At 45.2% G+C, this 24,179-nt stretch overlaps 1 protein-coding gene across 1 annotated transcript in view; it reads left to right on the top strand.

The window, feature by feature from the left end:
• LOC126278735 (neuropilin and tolloid-like protein 2) overlaps positions 1 to 24,179 on the top strand; it is a 958,390-nt gene that overhangs the window by 11,672 nt on the left and 922,539 nt on the right. The window contains exon 2 of the mRNA XM_049979012.1: positions 16,095 to 16,224. Within this exon, the coding sequence (XP_049834969.1) occupies positions 16,095 to 16,224 (130 nt within the window). The remainder of the gene's footprint in view (positions 1 to 16,094; positions 16,225 to 24,179) is intronic.

The raw sequence follows: 24,179 nt of genomic DNA, 5'->3' as shown, positions 1-24,179 counted from the left end.
CTTATGAAAGATTTTGGGGAGAGAACACTACAGTCAGCAGAGTTGAAACATACGTGCATTTGCCAGTATGTGGAAGATACTTTGTCAGCTGTCCACACGGCACTGCGTCCTTAGATTCGTTCTGCAACACCTGAATTCTCTTCTTCTGAATATAAAGTTTATGATGGTGATGGAGAAAAACGGTGAACTGCCGTTCCTAGACATGTTGGAATGTATAAAAGAGGATGGCAGCTTGGGCCACGCTGTGTACTGTAAACCTATAGACATGTACTTAGACTTACAAGCCACCAGCTGTCACCATCCTGCACAACGAAGTGGCGTGCAGAGACGTTGGTCCACAGAGCACAGGCCATATCGGATTCTCACAGTTTATCTGATAAGCCGTATTTTTGGAGAATGGATATTCTGAGCGGAGATTCGCCTTGTCTTACGCCAGGTGCTCGTGAGAAAAAGTGGAGAGCTGGAAGAATATGAAGAACTTAAGTCGCCGATATTTCTTCTAAACCAGGAAGATTGTTCGAGAAACATAAACTTAAATGCGCCTTTCGTCCGCCAGGGAATCTCAGAGCTCATTTAGGTTCAGTGGAAGATGAACTTGGTTTTAGAAGGCCTGATGTCTGTAGTGTTCCCTGTAACTGCAGACTGCTATTCACTGGACAAACATGTCGCACCGTGGAGGACAGATGTGTCTAACATAAACGAAACACACATCTGGACCAGCCAGAGAAATCTTCAGCAGCCAAGCATTACCTCTGTACTAAATATTGTATGGAATGCAAACTGGGACTAAAGAAGAAGTGGAAACTGGGAGCTCGACTACTTTGTCTAACAGGATCATACGATACCAAGTCAGTATGGCAAGGTGTCCAGTGCTGGCCACGTTAAAATATCAGCGTTCACAAAAAGAGAAAAGAAAAAAAACTGTGCATCACACATGGGATGACGCTGCGGTGGCGACATAGATATTTGGTTGACAACGGGGAGGACGGGCATGCGCCAGCACGGACAAATATTTCGTCAGACAGGCTTCTCACAGATGGCGCTAGGGTGGCCCACGGCATCGCGCATTAAGATTGACACGGATCTGTGCGTGCGTTCATCGTCCAACAGGCAGCTTAGCTGACTCTTTCACGCCTTTCTTTCTTTCTCAGGGCCTTTGTCCCGCTCCAGTTCGGGGCCGGCTTTGTTATTACGGATTTGGCAGTGTTATTTGCAGAGGCCTCCTCCCCTCCATCTACCCCTCCTATCAGCTTTGATCCTCCCCACACCCACTTCCTGTGTCCTCTCCTCTTGGCACCCTCCTTCCCTTTTCTTTTCTTTCCCCTGTCCTCTTCCTCCACCCCTCTCCCCCCAGGCTACCCCCTGTTCTCCCTTCCCCCTATCTCCCCTGACCATGGCATCGTTTCTCCCCTCTCCTTCTCCCTCTCCCTCTTCCACCCCTCCCCCCCTCCTCCTCTCTTGGCAGGTCCCCAGACTTGTACACGGTTAGTGAACATTAGCACGCCGGTGATCGACGCCTTGTGTTTCTGTGTGTGCCGTCGTTTTGTGCTTCAGTGGTTCAGTGTAATTCGTTTTGTGCACCTACGTTCACGTGTGACAATTTCGTCTATGTCTGTGTCCAAGTGCCTGAACAACTTTTATCTTGGACTCTACTCCCGTCAACGGCTCCATGTGTTTTAAAAAGTGTTTGTCTCTGTTTACATGTCCACCATATTTTTTTCTATCAAATTGTCTTCATTTGTATCTTGTATGTTTCTCTGCGGCCGAAGAGCGGTGTAGTATGCTGCTGCTGGCCTGCCTGTAAACAGGTTTGAAAATAACAATAAAGAAAAAAAAATTAATTGCAGAGGATGGCCGGATGCCCTTCTTGAAGCCACCCTGAATCCCATGGGACGGAAGTAGTGTACACCAGCTATCTGTGTCTAGTATAAGTCATGAAATAGTGCAAAAGTTTTTAAATGTCTGAGAGTCGTGTAACTGAGGCAGAACTTGGGGACCAGCCCGGTATTCACCTAATGTGGAAAACCCGCTTAAAAACACATCTAGGCTGGCCGGGTGCATTCGATCGGGGGCTGGCGCGCCTACCCGAGTCCAGGAAGCAGCTCATTAGCGCTCTCAGCTACCCTGGCGGGTCTGGCGCGTTCACGCCTGCGTTGTCATAAATAGGAGGGCTCGATCACAGCCGGAGAGTGGCGCGAGACTTGAAGTCCCACCGCCACACCCTCAACGTGCGTTCCAATGATGTCATTGGGATGATGTCATTGTGGGATAGAGCAATTTTACCCTTCCACAAAGAAAGTAAGACCGAGATATTACCTTGATGCTGTATGTTAACCTACACACACCAACACACACAAACAGACACACACACACACACACACACACACACACACACACACAAAGAAAAAAAATATGTTAACCTACACACACATACACACACACAAAGAAAAAAAAACAGCATGAGCGGTGTTCGCCGCACCCAAGATTTCGATCACTTGCAACGACAAAATATTGTGGAATTTTCACAACGACATCCGGTGTATCGAAATGGTTCAAATGGCTCTGAGCACTATGCGAATTAACGTCTGAGGTCATCAGCCGCCTAGAACTTAGAACTAATTAAACCTAACTAACCTAAGGACATCACACACATCCATGCCCGAGGCAGGATTCGAACCTGCGACCGGAGCGGTTCCTCGGTTCTAGACTGTAGCGCCTAGATCCGAACGGCCACACCGGCCGGCTTCGATGTATCGCTGACGAACCGTATTTGCAGCTAATCCATCCGAAAAGCCTCAAACAACACAGAACAAAAAAATGTCTTGGAAAATGCGATAAACATGTTTTGAAAATAAACGTCACCTAATTTTGTTGGGCTGTTTGGTGGAAGAGACCAGACAGCGAGGCCATCGGTGTCACCGGATTAGGGAAGGAAGTCCGCCGTGCCCTTTCAAAGGAACCATCCCAGCATTTGCCTGGAGCGATTTAGGGAAACCACGGAGAACGTAAATCAGGGTGGCCGGACGCGGGATTAAACCGTCGTCCCCCCGAATGCGAGTCCAGTGTCCTAACCACTGCGCCACCTCGCTCGGTCTCTAGTTTTGTCCCAACGGCAGTGAGTAAGAACAAATGCTAAAAAATAAAGGTTAATGTTTGCAGAAATAATTTCCTTTGTCCCATATTTATTATTTTGTCACTATTTATGTGACCCTTTGTGTCCAAACTGCAACCAATTACGTATGAAAAAATGCAATAAAGGAAAAGTAATGTGGGGTACCATTGAAAACTTTGTTGTTTCAAATTTACCCTGTGTGAATATTAAAAGAAGACTTTTTCTTCAATGAAGTTCCTCATATTATTATTATTATTATTATTATTATTATTATTGTTTTCAACAAAATATTGGAGCATAATCAACAACTGCACGAAAAATGTTGCTGGGTTACGTGGCCCACAAAGTACACTTCGTATAGCACATACACTCCTGGAAATTGAAATAAGAACACCGTGAATTCATTGTCCCGGGAAGGGGAAACTTTATTGACACATTAGTGGGGTCAGATACATCACATGATCACACTGACAGAACCACAGGCACATAGACACAGGCAACAGAGCATGCACAATGTCGGCACTAGTACAGTGTATATCCACCTTTCGCAGCAATGCAGGCTGCTATTCTCCCATGGAGACGATCGTAGAGATGCTGGATGTAGTCCTGTGGAACGGCTTGCCATGCCATTTCCACCTGGCGCCTCAGTTGGACCAGCGTTCGTGCTGGACGTGCAGACCGCGTGAGACGACGCTTCATCCAGTCCCAAACATGCTCAATGGGGGACAGATCCGGAGATCTTGCTGGCCAGGGTAGTTGACTTACACCTTCTAGAGCACGTTGGGTGGCACGGGATACATGCGGACGTGCATTGTCCTGTTGGAACAGCAAGTTCCCTTGCCGGTCTAGGAATGGTAGAACGATGGGTTCGATGACGGTTTGGATGTACCGTGCACTATTCAGTGTCCCCTCGACGATCACCAGAGGTGTACGGCCAGTGTAGGAGATCGCTCCCCACACCATGATGGCGGGTGTTGGCCCTGTGTGCCTCGGTCGTATGCAGTCCTGATTGTGGCGCTCACCTGAATGGCGCCAAACACGCATACGACCATCATTGGCACCAAGGCAGAAGCGACTCTCATCGCTGAAGACGACACGTCTCCATTCGTCCCTCCATGCACGCCTGTCGTGACACCACTGGAGGCGGGCTGCACGATGTTGGGGCGTGAGCGGAAGACGGCCTAACGGTGTGCGGGACCGTAGCCCAGCTTCATGGAGACGGTTGCGAATGGTCCTCGCCGATACCCCAGGAGCAACAGTGTCCCTAATTTGCTGGGAAGTGGCGGTGCGGTCCCCTACGGCACTGCGTAGGATCCTACGGTCTTGGCGTGCATCCGTGCTTCGCTGCGGTCCGGTCCCAGGTCGACGGGCACGTGCACCTTCCACCGACCACTGGCGACAACATCGATGTACTGTGCAGACCTCACGCCCCACGTGTTGAGCAATTCGGCGGTACGTCCACCCGGCCTCCCGCATGCCCACTATACGCCCTCGCTCAAAGTCCGTCAACTGCACATACGGTTGACGTCGACGCTGTCGCGGCATGCTACCAGTGTTCAAGACTGCGATGGAGCTCCGTATGCCACGGCAAAGTGGCTGACACTGACGGCGGCGGTGCACAAATGCTGCGCAGCTAGCGCCATTCGACGGCCAACACCGAGGTTCCTGGTGTGTCCGCTGTACCGTGCGTGTGATCATTGCTTGTACAGCCCTCTCGCAGTGTCCGGAGCAAATATGGTGGGTCTGACACACCGGTGTCAATGTGTTCTTTTTTCCATTTCCAGGAGTGTATGAACAAAACAGCTGCATGAAGGTTCTTGTGTATTCAAAACGAATTAAAAAGAATGTTTATTGCAATAGATAATAATTACACAATATAACCCATCACCTTTGTGATTAGTCGGTCCTAAATGATACAATGTTTTACAGTTATTACAGTTAATTTGTAAACAACAGACAGTGTGAACAGTGCAGGTTAATGGGCAAAATTACGATTTTGTTTAACTATACACCACTACCTACTTGTTAGTAATCCTAACTGCCTGCAGCGTTACAGATGTGTCAGTGTGGCTGACCGATGTGGCCGAGCGGTTCTAGGCGTTACAGTCTGGAAACGTGCTACCGCTACGGTCGTAAGTTCAAATCCTGCCTCGGGTATGGATGCGTGTGATGTCCTTGGGTTAGTTAGGTTTAAATAATGCTAAGTTCCAGGGGACTGATGACCTCAGAAGTCCTATAGTGCTGAGAGCTATGTGTCAGTGTGGATATAAACCTACTACAAGGCCTTCCTTATCGATGTAATCCCGATGAGCGTGGTCCTGATACTGGGCAGGCCGAAACTACTAGTCGCTGCAGGTTTCTATTTTAGTATCTACTTCTAATCCTACTAACCTACTTCAAATCCAGTGCTGTCATAATCGTGAAGTTGGTGAACCCCAGGCCCCCTAGCCCTGCACGTGGCCGATTCCAACTAATAAGTCGACCTGTCCACTCCCAGGCGGTACAGGATTAGTGTACTAGGACACGTTCAGTAGTTGGTTTTAATCACGAATGCCCCTCAGGTATGCAGTCAGAACTCTAAGGTGACACCTCATTTGCCAGGTTATTGAAAGTTTCGAAAATCTCTTCGTGTCTTAGTAAGTCGTATTTATTATTGTTTGGTAGCTGTTGTCTTAATGTAACTGCTACATCATCGAAAAGGGGGCACTCGTAAACCACATGGTCGGGAGTTCCCTCCTATGAGCCACGGTCACACTCGTTTCCAGCCCTTTTCCCAAACCGACTTGTGTATTTACCTTTGTCGTTCACTTCTCGCCCAGTCCATACATTCCGAGCTTTCCGGTCACGGACTGCACGACTTAACCTCGATTTCACCGTTCGCGACAGCCGCTAGAGGCGCGGCGCGACAATCGCTGGACAAAAGACGGCGCCGCTTTCTCTTGTCCCGTCTGCTCTGCCCAGCTTTCCGCTGCCGTTAATTGCAAGGACGCCGGTTGCCGGTAGACAGATACCCCTCCTTCCTTCCTCCCTCCCTCCCTCTCACAGTCCCACTCTACCCCTCTCCCGGCCCCCGCGCTAATATTTCCGCTGCGCACTCCGTTGAGGTGTGCGTCACGAGTGCTCTCGCCTCCGACATTGCCGCGCCCCTCCTCGGTTATTACGCGAGTCCTCTCACAGCTGCAGAGCACTTGTCCTCTCGCGCCCCAACTCAACTCATGCCCGCTGGCCCTGGGCAGGGACAAGTCTGGCGGGGCTGGAGTGGCCATTGAATGCGAGCGAGTGCCAGCTCAGTGCTGGAACTTTCTGTCAGCGAAATCTTCACGGGCACCACATGTGAGCGCCATCGACCTGGCGACTGAGATACACTTATCCTTTACCGATAATCGGTTCCTTAAGCATGCAACCAACCTCTTTCTCAATAAGTACACTCCTGGAAATTGAAATAAGAACACCGTGAATTCATTGTCCCAGGAAGGGGAAACTTTATTGACACATTCCTGGGGTCAGATACATCACATGATCACACTGACAGAACCACAGGCACATAGACACAGGCAACAGAGCATACACAATGTCGGCACTATTACAGTGTATATCCACCTTTCGCAGCAATGCAGGCTGCTATTCTCCCATGGAAACGATCGTAGAGATGCTGGATGTAGTCCTGTGGAACGGCTTGCCATGCCATTTCCACCTGGCGCCTCAGTGGGACCAGCGTTCGTGCTGGACTTGCAGACCGCGTGAGACGACGCTTCATCCAGTCCCAAACATGCTCAATGGGGGACAGATCCGGAGATCTTGCTGGCCAGGGTAGTTGACTTACACCTTCTAGAGCACGTTGGGTGGCACGGGATACATGCGGACGTGCATTGTCCTGTTGGAACAGCAAGTTCCCTTGCCGGTCTCGGAATGGTAGAACGATGGGTTCGATGACGGTTTGGATGTACCGTGCACTATTCAGTGTCCCCTCGACGATCACCAGAGGTGTACGGCCAGTGTAGGAGATCGCTCCCCACACCATGATGCCGGGTGTTGGCCCTGTGTGCCTCGGTCGTATGCAGTCCTGATTGTGGCGCTCACCTGAATGGCGCCAAACACGCATACGACCATCATTGGCACCAAGGCAGAAGCGACTCTCATCGCTGAAGACGACACGTCTCCATTCGTCCCTCCATTCACGCCTGTCGCGACACCCCTGGAGGCGGGATGCACGATGTTGGGGCGTGAGCGGAAGACGGCCTAACGGTGTGCGGGACCGTAGCCCAGCTTCATGGAGACGGTTGCGAATGGTCCTCGCCGATACCCCAGGAGCAACAGTGTCCCTAATTTGCTGGGAAGTGGCGGTGCGGTCCCCTACGGCACTGCGTAGGATCCTACGGTCTTGGCGTGCATCCGTGCGTCGCTGCGGTCCGGTCCCAGGTCAACGGGCACGTGCACCTTCCGCCGACCACTGGCGACAACATCGATGTACTGTGGAGACCTCACGCCCCACGTGTTGAGCAATTCGGCGGTACGTCCACCCGGCCTCCCGCATGCCCACTATACGCCCTCGCTCAAAGTCCGTCAACTGCACATACGGTTGACGTCGACGCTGTCGCGGCATGCTACCAGTGTTAAAGACTGCGATGGAGCTCCGTATGCCACGGCAAACTGGCTGACACTGACGGCGGCGGTGGACAAATGCTGCGCAGCTAGCGCCATTCGACGGCCAACACCGCGGTTCCTGGTGTGTCCGCTGTGCCGTGCGTGTGATAATTGCTTGTACAGCCCTCTCGCAGTGTCCGGAGCAAGTATGGTTGGTCTGACACACCGGTGTCAATGTGTTCTTTTTTCGATTTCCAGGAGTGTATATTGTAATGGTTTTATTAGCATTGTAGTTAGATTGATTGGATAAGCGACTCTTCATTTCTTGACACAATGCGGTACCGATATATATAGTTCATCATTATCGAGACGTAGTGTAGTGGCAGCTTCTACACTATTGGCCATTAAAATTGCTACACCAACGATATGACGTGCTACAGAGGCGAAATTTAACCGACTGGAAGAAGATGCTGTGATATGAAAATGATTAGCTTTTCAGAGCATTCACACAAGGTTGGCTCCGGTGTGGCAGTGTGATGACATGAGGAAAGTTTCCAACCTATTTATCATACACCAACAGCATTTCACCGGCGTTGCCTGGTTGTGATGCTTCGTTTAAGGAGGAGAAATGCGTACCATCACGTTTCCGACTTTGATATGTCGGATTGTAGCCTATCGCGGTTGCGGTTTATCGATCGCGACATTGGTGCTCGCTTTGGTCGAGATACAATGACTGCTAGCAGAATATGGAATCGGTGGGTTCAGGTGGGTAATACTGACCGCCGTACTCGATCCCAAGGGCCTCCTATCACTAGCAGTCGAGATGACAGGCATCGTATCTGCATGGCTGTAATGGATCGTGCAGCCACGTCTCGATCACTGAGTCAACAGATGGGGAAGTTTGCAAGACAACAACCATCTGCACGAACAGTTCGACGACGTTTGCAGCAGTATGAACTATCAGCTCGGAGACCATGGTTGCGGTTACCCTTGACGCTGCATCACAGACAGGAGCGCCTGCGATGGTGTACTCAATGACGAACCTGGGTGCACGAATGCCAAAACGTCATTTTTTCGGATGAATCCAGGTTCTTTTTACAGCTTCATGATGGTCGCATCCGTGTTTGGCGGCATCGCGGTTAACGCACATTGGAAGCGTGTATTCGCTTCGCCTTACTGGCGTATCACCAGGCGTGATTGTAAAGGGTGCCATTGGTTACACGTCTCGGTCACCTCTTGTTCGCACTGACGGCACTTTGAACAGTGGACGTTACATTTCAGATGTGTTACGACCCGTGGCTCTACCCTTTATTCGATCCCTGCGAAACCCTACATTTCAGCAGGATAATGCACGACCGCATGTTGCAGGTCCTGTACGGGCCTCTCTGGATACAGAAAATGTTCGACTGCTGCTCTGGCCAGCACATGCTCCAGATCGCTCACCAACTGAAAACGTCTGGTCAATGGTGGCCGAGCAACTGGCTCGCCACAACACGGCAAACACTACTCTTGATGAACTGTGGTATTGTGTTGAAGCTGCATGGGCAGCTGTACCTATACACATCATCCAAGCTCTGTTTGACTGAAGCCCAGGCGTATCTAGGCCATTATTTTGGCCAGAGGAGGTTGTTCTGTGTACTGATTTCTCAAGATCTATGCACCCAAATTCCGTGAAAATGTAATCACATGTAAGTTCTAGTATAATATATTTGTCGAATGAATACCCATTTATCATCTACATTTCTTCTTGGTGTAGCAATTTTAATGGCCAGTAGTGTATTTTAGCACGTTTTGTTACGTCACTCCCTTTTCTGTCTGACTGTTTGGTACAGATTTTGCAGTTGATTATAAACTTACTTCCTGATTTAGTAGAATCTTGGGATTATAAACATAGTTCAGACTTAGACTGTACTGACTCTGTCTGTTGTAGGTGTGGTCGGTATTGGTTGAAAAGTTTGGCAACGCCTGGCATCTCGGCTGTCTTGCGGGACTGGAGTGTTGTGTCAGTAGTATCAGAGTGCATGGTCTGAATGGATGGGAACAGCTCAGCACGGAATAAATGGAAGGGAAGGGATGGTGGGGACATGCACAGAGAAAGAGAGCAAGTGTGCAGTATACAAAACGTATGTGTGCGTGGGTGAAGCTGTCGGCAAACAGCTAGGACACAGATAAACAAGTGTTCATACAAAGAATATAATCTCTTCCCCTAAACTCCATTGAGAAATTTCACACCGAAATTTCACACACAGAGGTGCAAAAAGCAGAAAATAAATATTTAATTACAAATAAATTTTGAATTTAAGACAGTCTTAATTGAACTAGAACGTATAAAGTAATTTCTCCTAGTCCCATACAAATTCCTAACCCATACAGATAGCGCTGAAAATTCACTATTGTGAATTTTTAATAGCTAAGACAAAACTTGTAAGGTTTGTAATGAAAAACGTGGGGAGTATTCAAACCATTATAGTTAGGAGGTAGTTATTCATGCATGAATGTTTTTAGTTAAAAGTCATACAAGTATTGTCTTTTTAATTTTTTCATTATTTTTTTATTCTTGTTTGAGTCATCAGTCCTTTGAATGGTTTGATGTGGTTCTGCACGAATTCCTCTCCTGTGTCTACCTTTTCGTCTTAGAGCAGCCCTTGGAACAAACATCCTCAATTATTTGCTGGATGATCCTTACCTCTGTCTTCCACTGCAGTTTTCGCCCACTACAGCCCCCTCTAGCACCATGATGGCCAGACATCCTGTCCCTTCTTCTTGGAAGTGTTTTCCATATTGTCATAGCCATTACAAATTAACAAGCACAAATTTGTGACACTATCTGTTTTGGCCTAGGAATCCGTATAGGCCAAGGGAATACTATTTTTGACTTTTGGTCTGATTTAAAAACGCGATATATTATTTTTTTATTTTTTCTTCCTTGAAGTTTATGGCTACTGGACGAGTGAGAGTGTTTCTGTACCTTGTTACTCAGGCAGCAGTTATTTCAGACTTGTGCCTACTCCAAACTACGTCTTGCTTCTTCAACACAGGGTGAAATCAAGTTCGAACACTCGAACGAAACAGAGCAATTCCTTGCGTGCCGACAGTACAATGATGTCTTGTACAACATTTCCTCATGCGCGTATTTTCGGTAGAAAATTGTCGTCAAACACAGTCGGTTTTTTCAACACGTATCAATACTTTCCTTCAACACTCTGAAGCTGTGTAGCACAGGTTGTGCACTGGGCAGAGTTTTTTCGTTACAGTATTACAGTTCGATTCAAAGTGTAGTTGTATTTCACTCTCACGTTTTTTTAAAATTTCTGTGACCATGATACGGTTTCTGGATTCTCAAACTTATAAAAGATCTTACAGGTATACAGAACACGTGCAGTTATTTAGTATGAACACAGAAATGAGAGTACAGTCGTTTTCATCGTTAAACGTTTATAAACCCGTGTTCCGGCTTCAAGTGTTTACCCTGCTCTCTTCCATTCACTGCTCCCCTACATGTCTTTCTGGTCCATTGATATGCTGTCATATGTGTATAAAGTATTATAACTGGCCACACTCAGTCAAGTAGTACTGTATGTATGTGTCATATCACTACATTGATATGATACACTTTGATAAGTTTTGTACTGCAATGAATTCCTGTTCCATCGGGCCTTCGCAGAATGTTTTATGCACTATGAATGAAAATACACACGTCACTGGAGTAATATTGTACAATAATTATCATTTATTTTGCAAACCGATCACCATCAGGTACAAATGTATGTAACATATTAGTGAAGTGAGTTGCAACGGCCGTCTGAAACTTGAAGAACTTCGTTTTAGGCGTCAGCTGTACGAATTTTAATCATTCTTTGCCAATTTCGGTCCTAGCCAGCATCATGATTGCATGATGTACTGGTTTATTCTTCTGTGACGAAAATCGATGAAGAATAGATAACAATTCGTACAACTGGTGTCTAAAACGCAGCTGTTCACATAAATACACTGAAGCGTATTCAAATACAGAGATATGTAAAGAGGCGGAATACGGCAACGCCTGTGTAAGACAACAAGTGTCTGGCGCAGTTTTTAGATCAGTTACTGCTGCTACACTGGCAGGTGGTCAAGAGTTAAGTGAGTTACAACGTGGTGTTAGAGTCGGCGCACCAGCCATGGGACGCAGAATCTCCGAGACAGCGATGAAGTGGGGATTTTCTCCTACGACTATTTCACGAGTGTACCGTTAATATCAGGAATCCGGTAAAACATCAAATCTGCGACATCGCTGCGGCCGGAGAAAGATCCTGCAACAACGGAACCAGTGACGACTAGAGAGAACCGTTCAACGTGACAGAAGTGCAAGCCTTCCGCAAAGTGGTGATTTCAGTGCTGAGCCATCGACAATTGTCACCTTGTGAACCATTCAACTAATCATCATCGCTGTCGGTTTTCAGAGCCGAAGGTCTACTCGTGTACCCTTGATGACTGCCTCGCCTCGGTTCGTCAACACCGACACTGGACTGTTGATGACTGGAAACTTGTTGCCTGGTCGGAGCAGTCTCGTTTCGAATTGTATCGAGCAGATGGACGTGTACGGTTATGAAGACAACCTCATGAATCCATGGACAGTTCATGTCAGCAGGGGACAGTTCAATCTGGTGGAGGCTCTGTACTGGTTTGGGGCGTCAGCTGTTCCAGTGATATGGGACTCCTGACATACACGACTCTGACAGGTGACACGTATGTAAGTATCCTGTCTGATCACCTGCATCAAAAAAAAAAAAAAAAATTGTTCAAAAGGCTCTGAGCACAATGGGACTTAACAGCTGTGGTCATCAGTCCCCTAGAACTTAGAACTACTTGAACCTAACTAACCTAGGACATCACACACATCCATGCCCGAGGCAGGATTCGAACCTGAGACCGTAGCAGTCACGCGGTTCCGGACGGCGCGCCTAGAACCGCGAGATGGTGTCAGTTCTTTCCAGCACTACTTCAGACATTAGTCGAGTCCAAGCCACGTCGTGTTGCGGCACTCCTGCGTGCTCGTGGGCGCCCTGCACAATATTAGGAAGGTGTACCAGTTTCGTTTCGCTCTTCATTGTATGTGTGGATGTGAATTTTTTTATGATCAAAGAGCTTAAACTAGTCATGTATAGAGCATCTCATTTTATTTCCAGAGAAGACAACTATTTATGCTTGACTTAGGACTAAAGCGAGTGAAATTATTTCAGTGAAACTATGGTGCTATGTTATTGAAATTAAATACAATACGTCACACATGCAACAATGATTATATAATTAGTCATAACAATCGTTCTAATAAATTCAGATTATGTTTCCCCGAACTAATTGCTGTAGTTTCAGTCCTGAATCAAATATTAACAGCTATAGAAGTACTGTAGTTCGATTAAAATTTACTCTTAGTTGACGTCTGCTAGGTGTCGTTACGGAGTTCCCATATCTCCTGCCGGCTAGCTCCTGATTACAGGCGAAACAGAAACACAGCGGATCCCTTCACAAATTCTGTCACTGTGAGATGCTGAGAAATGTTGAAAACGTCTTCCGCGAGGTGTAACGGAAATGGGACACGTTCTGTAGACAGCTGATTTTAACTGCAGAAGACAGCAGGTTTTGCAGGCCTTAATTTTAAACTCATATCCTAATCCCACAATCCCGTGATGTGCATCTTATCCTAGAAAACGGTGGTCAGCAATCTGCTGCAGAAATATTGCTCAAGGAAGAAAAATTTCATACTGGGTTTGTTAACATAGCCTCCTCCCACAGCAAAATTTCACTTTGAGTTGTAAAGATAAAGACTAATTTCTCGCTGTCTTTGGTTACCCGAAACAATACTCATACTGGCTATGTGGTATGATGCATTAACTACCGATGAGCAGTACTGTTTGGCATTTGGCTGCAGGCGACACAAGCAGATGACATACGAAAAAAGAGTGGTAGGAAGGAAAACAAGAAAATTCAACAGAGATTGAACGCCGGTTGGTAGTTGGAGCTAAAGGGACAGGGCTATTACTTTTCGGAAATCGTTCGGGGATACAATATTCCGCGATCCTCAGTGTCAGTGTTCAGGTACTTGGAGACCCTTCGCAGCCATTCATGGACTTCATGTTTCCAAACAGCGTAGTCATATCACCGGGCCATAGTTGTTCGCGTTTAGTTTGAAGAGGATTCTGGGCAGTTTGAACGAATGATTTGGCCAGGTAGATCGCGAGACATATATTCTGTCGAATATTTATAGGACATAATGGAGAGTCAGTTCGTTCACAACACCGGCAACATTTTCGGAAGTATTGACAGGGATAGCATGGCCCAGTATTTCTGCATGGGACTTCCAGCGAGTTTTTCAGTCCATGCCACGTCGAGTTTCTGCACTGCGCACGGGAAAAGGGTGTCCGACACGATGTTAGGAGGTGTGGCATGACTTTGGTTTCCTCAGTGTATCGGCTGGGTGCCTGGTGCTGGCAGGTGACTAGGAGTTCATCCGTCAGACCCTCAAAGCCAGCAGCCTGCAGCTGGAAGGGCGCTGTGGTTTCACAGTGGCAGCCAACATACTGCAGACGCCAATTTGAGGCCGAGCTGTCTCGTCACGCCCAGCCTGTCCTGGGGAGCTTCTATACAGGGAAGGAAATGCTGCATTTCACGTCACGTTTGCTGCCGGAACAGCACTGCTCCAAATGTTTCAAAACGCCAGTTATTGACTACGGCTGCCAAGTTGCAGTTTCAGACCTGCTAACAGGGCATGATTGCTAAGCCCGCAGCGGTTGGCAAGAGCTCAGATTTCGGCCTCGGGCCCCCGGCTTCTACCCTCACCGCTACGACAGGGCATCCAACAGTTCACTTTTGACTGTCAGCCAAATTCTAACATCAGTACAATATGAGAGGTTGCTAGCAAGACTGCCAGTGAGGCACCCCGCTTAACCCACAGGACAGGACAGATAGTATAATTTGTGGAAAGGGGTCAAAATAAGAGGCTGTCAGTTACACTTGAACATAGGACTTTATTAATTGATCAAACATTACAAGAGCCAAAAATTGTTTTTTCTTAACACACAGCTTTAATCTTTGGGACTTGATTACTGGCTGTAAGCCACATTAATTTAAAAATAGCTGAAGGCCAATAACTTAAAACTCAAGCATGATCAGAAATTTAAAAGGCAAGCCTGATCTTAAAACAGTTCTTTAAATAGGCTGAAGTGAACAAGTTAAATTCAAATCGGCTGAAAGCCTAACACTTAAACCTCCATAACATTATTTTTTTAATACAAAAGGCCTTACGTGAAACAGTTCTTTAATTTAGGCTGAAGGCCTTAAGAGCAAACAAATCAAACACAAAATCGGCTGAAAGCCCAAGACTTAAAATTCAACAAAATTAAAAAAATTTTAAATGCCAAAGGGCTTACGTGACACAGTCCTTTGAACTATACTGATGGCCCTAAGACCACAACTACTCTAAATTTAAATACAAATCAGCTAGAATCCATAGAAGTACAAACAACAAGACCAATAAAAAATAGAGAAGTACACCCAAGAGCGCTCAGATGTCCGAGGCTCGGCCTGGAGTTCAAACACTAAAGCTCACTTAGGTGAGACAGGTAGAAGGGCCCACTATTCACGATCCGATGACAACCCAACGGACCGACAGTCAACGGACCCACCAACAAGATAACTTCAACTTCACCCGACCAGGGCACAACAGGAGTTCAACAGAACAACGTACAAGACATCGGCGCCCACAACCAATCATACATGGAGCTGTCACCATGCTGGACAGCAATAACACGACGAGGAAACTATACTGCCTGAAATGTACGTCAACGGCTAGGGCAGGTAACCGGAACGTTAATGGCCACAAGCAGAAGAATCCACTGGTGCACTTCAGTTCAAATAACCAAATACACTGAAACTCCACTGGAGGGTGGCTAGAATTTTCCAACTTCACGTTTTTGCGCCCGGGAATATCCCAACTGCCAACAACGAACTCCAATCGACACAATGTGAACAGTATTGACTTGCTGGTAGGTTAAATCAAAACTCTACTTTCGTGTCCAGGGTCGGCGAGCTACAGACGTCGTAGCCACGGGAACAGCGCCACACACTGCGACGCATTCAAGACCACCAGCGGTCCCGGCCAAACTACGCCCTGCGGAGATTTCCTCGCTGCTCCACGCCAACCGACCGACTCTTCACACACAGCCGAGCCGGAAACTATAAGCTCCAGGTCAAAGATGGCCCAAATTGCGATATTCGATACACACCAATGGTGCCACCCAAGGAAGCAGAGGATAACTATGGGAGACTAAACAAAGAATCGCAACGAAGATTTAATCCAGCGCATAGCATAAGCCAGCCACGGGTCAGCCAGTAGCTAAGCGCTTAATATTAAATATTTCAGCTGCAAAAGAGGATGAAGCTGTGTGGTGTTTTGCATGCTGGCATTTACTACTGCTTCTCTGAGCTCACTGATGAGCTGGACCTCCAGAATCACCACTTGCGTTCCACCACCAGGAGGTCCAGTAGTTATGGTAAGCAGACAGCCCAGTGGTCGGCTAAAATGTAATCTTCGTCTATATTGTTCGAAAATGAGAGACAGATAGTAAGCACATAACATTACTGGAAAGATTCTACCAGTGAAATCATTAAACAGAGAGCGATTACCCTAAAGCTGCTTAATACGCTATTGAGCTGTAGAGCTCGGCCAGAATGCACGAAAAGAGCCTTCATAGTCAACGACCTAGTGACATCAGTAAAACAGCTTTTAAAACCAAGTAAGAAATTAAACAACTTATCAAATATTAATGAGGAAATGAGATTAGGAATTTATGTCCACAAAAGATCTTTCACACAATCAAGCAATTTATGATACTTTAACAGGTATATGAAGTCAGCCAATCTGCATATTAATAATCACAACCTTTACGTTTATAAAAATTTCCAGTCGCCCATTCAATGTAAAATCTTAAATGATTGTAGCAGATTTGTAACAATTAACAGTAGCAACGCGCCACGTCTGTTGGTGACAAATTCAGAACCAGGAGAAATTATATGGATACAATTCAGCCCCGCTACAGGCGGAATAACCCGACGAGTATGCTGGGCGGTGTGAACTCGCCACCCCCGACTGCGCTGGTGGATCCGGCAGGTCCCGTACAACGTGAACTATAAGAGACTGTGAACTAACCTTAGAACACCAGTACCAATGCACTGCCTTAGAAAGGGCGGCACATGTTTCATTATATTATCACTTAAGAGCCAGACATAAATAAATAAAAAAACAGACATCAGCCCTATCAGCGAATATGATGAGAAGCACCAAAGCACTTAACAACTGGGTAGCACTCTTATTACAGGAATGAGAAACCCAATGAAGCTTACGTGCTCAATATATGAGTCGGAAAACAGTTACTTATACTAATTATTCATCAGAAACAGTCATTAAACACTATTTTGAAATGGAAGAAAATCAGACTCGCTGACTTCAAACATGTTTTGCAGTAAGGCACTAGCCATAAGTAACGAAGCGGGCAGCTGTTGATAACATCAGCTCCTCTATTTCAAATAGCTAAGCAACCGAATCTCAGATGTCAAGTTTCATTTACTAGGCTGGCTGTAACAACTGCAAACATCAAAAAAGTATTTCATCATTTCGGTTCCGAGAGTTGCACAACCTGTACAGAAAATTGGAAAACAGATCAACATAAACATCAGTGCCGCCTTTTTTTACTGCTCATGAAAACCACACATTGCATAATGTACCACCATACAGAGAGACCTTCAGACGAGATCCACATTGCTGTACACACCGGTATCTACAATACCCAGTAGCACTTTCTCTAGCGTCGTGGCATACTATCCACAAGTTCATCACTGTTGGCCCAGAATGTGCCACACCTGAACGGCGGTTCGGCATAGATCTCTCAGTGGTTTCTGGCTCACTTCGTCCATAAACAACCCTTTTCAATCTATTCCAGTCACGTTCGATAGCGTTCATGTCTAGAGAACATGTTGGCCACTCTAGTCGATCGATGTCGTTAACCTCAAGGAAGCCATTCGGAACATGTGTACGATGGTGGCGCGAATTGTCGTCCATCAAGAGGAATGCCTTGCCAGTATGCTGCCGATATGGTTGTACTATCGGTCGGAGGACGGCATTCAAGCATCGCACAACGGGTACGGTGCCTTCCGTGACCACCAGTGGCTGACGTCGGCCCCACATAATGCCACCCCATAACAGCAGGGAACCTCCGTCTTTCAGCGCTCGCTGGACAGTGTGTCTAAGGCGTTCAGCCTGACGGGGTTGCCTCCAAACATGTCTCCGATTGTCTGGTTGAAGGCATATGCGACACTCATCCTGAGCGGTCTATTCGGCATAATTACAGTATCGACCGTCTAGGCATGGTTGAAGTACAGACAAAACGAGCCGTGTACCTCCTCGCTGGTGGAATGAATGGAGCTGGTCGGCTGTCGGACCCCCTCCGCCTAATAGAGCGCTGCTCATACATGGTTGTTTATATCTTTGGGCGGGTTTAGTGACATCTCTGAACAGTCAAAGGGACTGTGTCTGTGATACGATATCTGCATGAGTTCCGGGAACCGGGGTGATGCAAAACCTTTTTTGATGTGTGTACAAAGGAAAAGTAGATTCTTGTTTTAATAGATTTTAGAATTAAAAAATCTTAGCAGTAATCCACGCGCTTTCAAATCGAAACTGAAGAGTTTCCTCATGGGTCACTCCTTCTATTCTGTCGAGGAGTTCCTTCAAAAATTAAGATGATTCTCATTGTATTCCTGATATCGTTTGCTTAAACTTATGGACTGATTTTCTTTCAGGTTCATGAACATTTATTTTTATCTGTTATTACTCTTTATGTTGTAAGTTTATGTACTGACACGTTCCATGACCTTGGAGATTTGCACCTCAATTTGGTCCTACGGAAATTGACATTTAAATAAATAAATAAATAAAATAGAATAGAAAATCTCAGGTCTGGTCAACTAACAACCCCACAGAAATTTAAAGGATGAGCTAGACAGTAGGAGATTTTACTTTATTATATCAGCTTCCAAACGGTAACTTCATTTTTCCATTGCGGCCAAGCCACGGCCGGCAGTGTTAGCTGCCTGTAAATTCTTTCGTCCCAAGGTCTAGTAACAGGAAGTCAGCACCGAGGAAGGGCATCTTGGCCACGCGCCTCTCTCATGTGCTTACGAGGTAACGCCGCTCCAGGCGTCGCTTAGCAGGCAACGCTATGGAAAATTCCATGTCGCCCGCACAATTTTCTCGATTCCGACCAATCAGGGTCGAGAAAGCCGCGTGGTACGTCGACTATTCCCGGCCGTTCGTTGCCGGGTTCGCTCTCTGGTATTCTTGCTCACCCGCGAGTCGGATGCGTGCCCTGTAGCATTGAACATCTCCCGCTTCTTCCAGTGCTGCGGCACTGTGGACTTAGTTTTGGCAGACAACTACTTTCGTTAGCTTCGCGAACTATGTCTCGCTAAACTCTACGCTCTGGCTCACCCTCACCTCCCTAGGCCAATCTAACATCTTTCGACATGCTTTCGCCAATAAATGACCTTCATCTAAAAATTACCCAATTCATTCCATTACGCCCACCGCCTGCCCATACGCCCATTCTGTACAGAAATGTTTACAAAGACTTAACTAAAATAATTACAGTCAAGAGACACTCTGATTTAATTAGACTCCACTGTATTTAAATGGAAGAACAACACACAGTTCAACACTCAACATGGTCGACGGTAAGCCACTAGAAATATGACTAATATAAATTGGCAGTTCTCATTAATATATCTCCACTAGCTCTGCTCTGTAACGCAGACCACACTCCTTCCTACATTTCAAAAACTAACGTCTGTAATGAAACGCAGGAGCTTCTATTAAGGTAAACTTCGGGTCTTTCAGAGCGAACCCCCATAAACAGCAAACGCAGCAGAGATTTCGGGAAGGAGAAACAATTCGCAGCAGAAGGCTCAGGAGTAGTCTCATCAAAATGTTTGATAAATTCGTAGGGAAGTGGATCTCAAAATGTTCACACGCTCGGTACAAGCAATTTCTGGAGTTCCATCGTCACTACAGCCAAACCAAAACACCGTCTTCGGGGGATGAGGTTCAGATAGCGGAGGTAAACCAGCCTCGCGCCCTTCGAGTGATCCTCCCAATGCAACCGGCCTAGTCTATCAACCTTCGTGCCGATTCAAAGCTCCTCGCGCGAAGAACCACCAAAGATCGGTCCCACTACCTCGACGTAGCGATCTATTGAGCAATGCGAAACGGCACGGCTCACCTTCATCATACTATATGCAGTACGATTGTGCTCCCACACTGGCATTTTAACGGAATAATTTAAAAATATTGTTAAAAAACTAATAAAATCTTCCAAGAAACAGTTCCACTATGGAGGTGCATTAGGTGATAATAATTCCTTTATTACAGGATTGCACACAATCAGTTCGCGATGATGTAATCGCATCTACAGATACAAATATTGGGTCATTAAAGATACATAGTCTCTCAACATTCAGAATGGCATTAGAATAGTCAGAACGGCGTTTTTAGAACATTTTAATAGATTTCTTAATTATTTAAAAAAAATTCTTTTGCTTATCTAAGATTTCGATGTCCACTCTGTAAAATCGTATGGTATTGTAATGGTTGCTAATATATTTTGGGACTTTAATCTGATGTTTATGCTGGTGCAGAACACATGTCAGTCCTGTAACCAACTCCCTGTCTTATCTTCTGCCATTTCTAGCAATGGGTAGTGGGTTGTTCCGAAACCTAATGGCTTTAACAAAAGGTTGTCCCCATCTCCTCATTGAACGTCTTATATGTATTCCACTTGATTAAAATGTAATGCATGGTATGGCAGGTACTCAGGTGGCATCATCTTGATGTGGTCGCACCATTATTTTACCAATTCCTAATCTCTGCTGTCATTGTTGTTTATGCCTTATTCTTCACTTCGCACTGTATCTATTGACGTTAAGCCAAGGCGTGACCTCAGCTGCTTCAATTGTTTGTTCTTCTCCTTTATAAACCCCGCACCATTATTTTACCAATTCCTAATCTCTGCTGTCATTGTTGTTTATGCCTTATTCTTCACTTCGCACTGTATCTATTGACGTTAAGCCAAGGCGTGACCTCAGCTGCTTCAATTGTTTGTTCTTCTCCTTTATAAACCCCGACGCATGCAGAGATGTGTCCAAAGTTTAGTGTGTATACCTGTGTAACTGTCTGGGGCATCCCAGCTCCCAAACGAAACGTTCTATTTCAAAGCAAATTTTTATTTTCAAAGCTGATGTAATCGGGAGGTTCTACCATGAAAGTCTCTGCAACCGTTTAAATTTCATCAGCTAATTTAAGTAAAAATGTTTTCGACTCGCGTTCTCTGTTGATACACGCTACGTAATACGTAAGATCTATGTAAAGTTGCGTGGTACCAGACTGCAGAGTTAAAAAGAAATTTAAATGATAGTGCTTGAGAAGATGAGTTTATCTTGTACAGTTCACCAACAATGATGGGTTTTACCTTTTGAGTCGCCCATTTCAGCATCTAAAAAGCAGAAAAATGGAGATTGTGACACAACTGTTAAAGATAAACATGTACTCTCGCAGATTTGTGTGTACTTATACATGAGAGCTACAACTCAGTACTCCATTTAATGATTTTGCACTAATTGTTTAGGCAGCCTATTGCAAGAGAGAGCAGTGGTGGTCAACTTTCTTCCGACTCTACTTAGATCACCACTGTTTATTGGTTATGCTACCCAATTTGGGTAAATATATACTAATCTGTATATTAATCTATATTCCGATGTCTGCAAAGTATTCGTGTTAATGTTGGGACAGATTGTCGATCGTACCGTGTGCACTAGTAAAATATAAAGTTTAAAAAGCATGAAACAAATTTAAATTAAAAATTAAAAGATAAACGTTCTTCAAGAGTCTCATTCAATACAGTGGCAGCTGTAGCCTCTGCATTCCTAGCGTGCCTAGAAGAACATTTCTGTGTAATCTCGTTGAAACGATACGCACCAGTCGACAGCGCGTTTCTGGGAAGTCTTATAGAACGTTTCTCGGGAGTCTCATCTAATACAGACCAAGCCATAGCTTGTGACTCACTGTCAAGCCTGGAGGAACGCTGCTCTGCAGTCTTGTTAGATTGTGAAATACCATGGACTTTTTTTGACGTAAACTATGCTCACTACTAGTTCCTTTTGGTGCCTTCGAAGTATTTATGCGACTGTGGGGATGGAGTATAGATCGTACCGTGTCTGATAGTACAATATACAGCTAAAAAGCAAAAATAAAACTTAAAATTTAAAAAGAGACACAAAAAACCTCGGAATGGCTTCATAACTATATGTCTTGTAATACTGTAAGATTATATATTTTTATTAATGTGTAATGCCGGCCATTACCTAAAGTTTAATTTACGAAGTCCGTTGCACAGCATAAATAAAGAGTACTCAGTTCAACAGTTTCTCAGTTCACGCCATAAGACCTCACCAAATTCAGCATTACAACGATTTAACCTGTAGTATTGTGTAGTTTTATTATTTATTGGACTTAGCATCGTCCGCTGTGTAAATTGTAATTTCCACATTAACAAACAAGTTTGGTGACCAACGCTCTGTGCAAGCGGAGTGTATCGTTGCTTATGTGTGTTACCTAACAACTAGAATCCGTTTCAGGCGCTAGTCACGACGGCATAATAAACCAAAAAGTGCTTTGAAATAAACAAAAGCCAATAGAACAAAGAAAGTACTCGATACCGAACCTTAAGTCTCTAAAAAATAAAAAAAACGTAATACATATTGCCCCTTTAAGTTTCATGTAAATAGTAACATCTTGATACTAGTTTTGCCGCGTTGGCTGATCACTAAATGGACAAAATTAAACCAAAATACATCTAAAGATGAGAAGTACGAAATTTAAGTAACCTACCTGGGCAAAATAGGTAGATATCGAAACAACAATGCCTGATCGTTGAGTCTAAGACTAAATTAATTTACTCTAAAATGTTTGCAATATAGACGCAACCGTCAACGACTCCTGCCCTCACGTGACTGCTCGTTCGAGTGACCGCACTGGGTCACGGCCCTCGCTTCGCATACCGCGCACCGCGCGACTCACGCTCATAGTTTAATGAAGCGTGGTTCAGTATGCTATCACCAAACCACTGCAGGACATAGTTCTCGTAAAAGAGATCAATGGGTGAAACGAAGTTCGTTCTTATTAACGTAAAAATATCATATAAAACAAATAGGCAACTGTATTCTTTAACAACATTGAGCTAATTAAAGAAGAATTGTTTACTCATTTTATATAATAAGTGATTGTATAATACAGAAGTAAGCTGTTTGAAGGTGTGTATGCGAGGCGTGCAGGTCTGGAGATGAAGGCAAACAAAAGAGGCTCATACCCAGAACTAACGAAATTATGTTGATCTAGAAAGGATAGCTGCTGTTACCTTTTTATTTTTTTATTTACTCAGCTTCATTTATTTAGTTTTTAAACGTTATTTTAAATTTTTTATTTAAGTTTTGTCTTGGAATCCAGTTTTCTCTGGCATAAGTAAGACTCAGGCTTAGCCACATTATGTAGCGTTACACTTATCTATTTTTTTTATTTAATTTTAGTAACCAACAGCCTCAGTTGTGCCATTTGCCTAGAATTTACCTAGGTTTCAGTCGGGATAACCCACCCTTCTTCAGAATAAAAGTAACTACCATTTGTTCACAGTGGACACTGTCAAGCTAAAACTACAAATCCATAAATTATAGTCAGACTGTAAAAACTTATTTGAAACTGCCTCGGCCCCACTTCGCTACTGCGATGCGGCAGCCACGAGTGCTGTACTGGAACTCTGCTGGACAAACGGTAGTTACTTTTATTCTGAAGAAGACTGGGTTATCCCGACTGAAACCCAGGTAAATTCTAGGTAAACGGTGCAACTGAGGCTGCTGGTTATTAAAATTAATATTTATAGAGGGGCTGACAGGGCCACGAAATGGTGGAAATATTTAGTCTTGTCTCTTTCTTCAGTTTTGCCAAGGTAACTCCTTATACAACAGTTCACAGCATTATGTTTCTGTACATCTGACTACAGGTGAATAAAAAAAAGCACTCAAGCATGGAGTTAGTACTTCTATTTCCTACAGAGTAGCACAAGCATTCCGTAAAATCAACACTGAAGTTGGCTTTACTAGCAAAAATACATTCTCCAAGGAACTCACTCATTCCATCGAGTGGCACGATCCTTTTTTGAGGTCTGGGATCTACAAAGTTAATGTGATGTAATCTATTTTGGATAAATCGGTACAACTTTCGAAGAAAGATTTCGAGAGCATACAGCTCTGCGTACCATGAAGGAACTTTAAAGGAACACAAGCGAACGACAAACGATGACATTGTAGGTATTAATGAGAATCTAGAGGTATTACACGTAATTGATAA

Source organism: Schistocerca gregaria, chromosome 6, assembly GCF_023897955.1.
Source record: "Schistocerca gregaria isolate iqSchGreg1 chromosome 6, iqSchGreg1.2, whole genome shotgun sequence".
Classification (NCBI taxonomy): domain Eukaryota; kingdom Metazoa; phylum Arthropoda; class Insecta; order Orthoptera; family Acrididae; genus Schistocerca; species Schistocerca gregaria.
The sequence above is the reverse complement of the archived record's forward strand: the minus strand, read 5'-3'. Positions and strand labels throughout refer to the sequence as shown.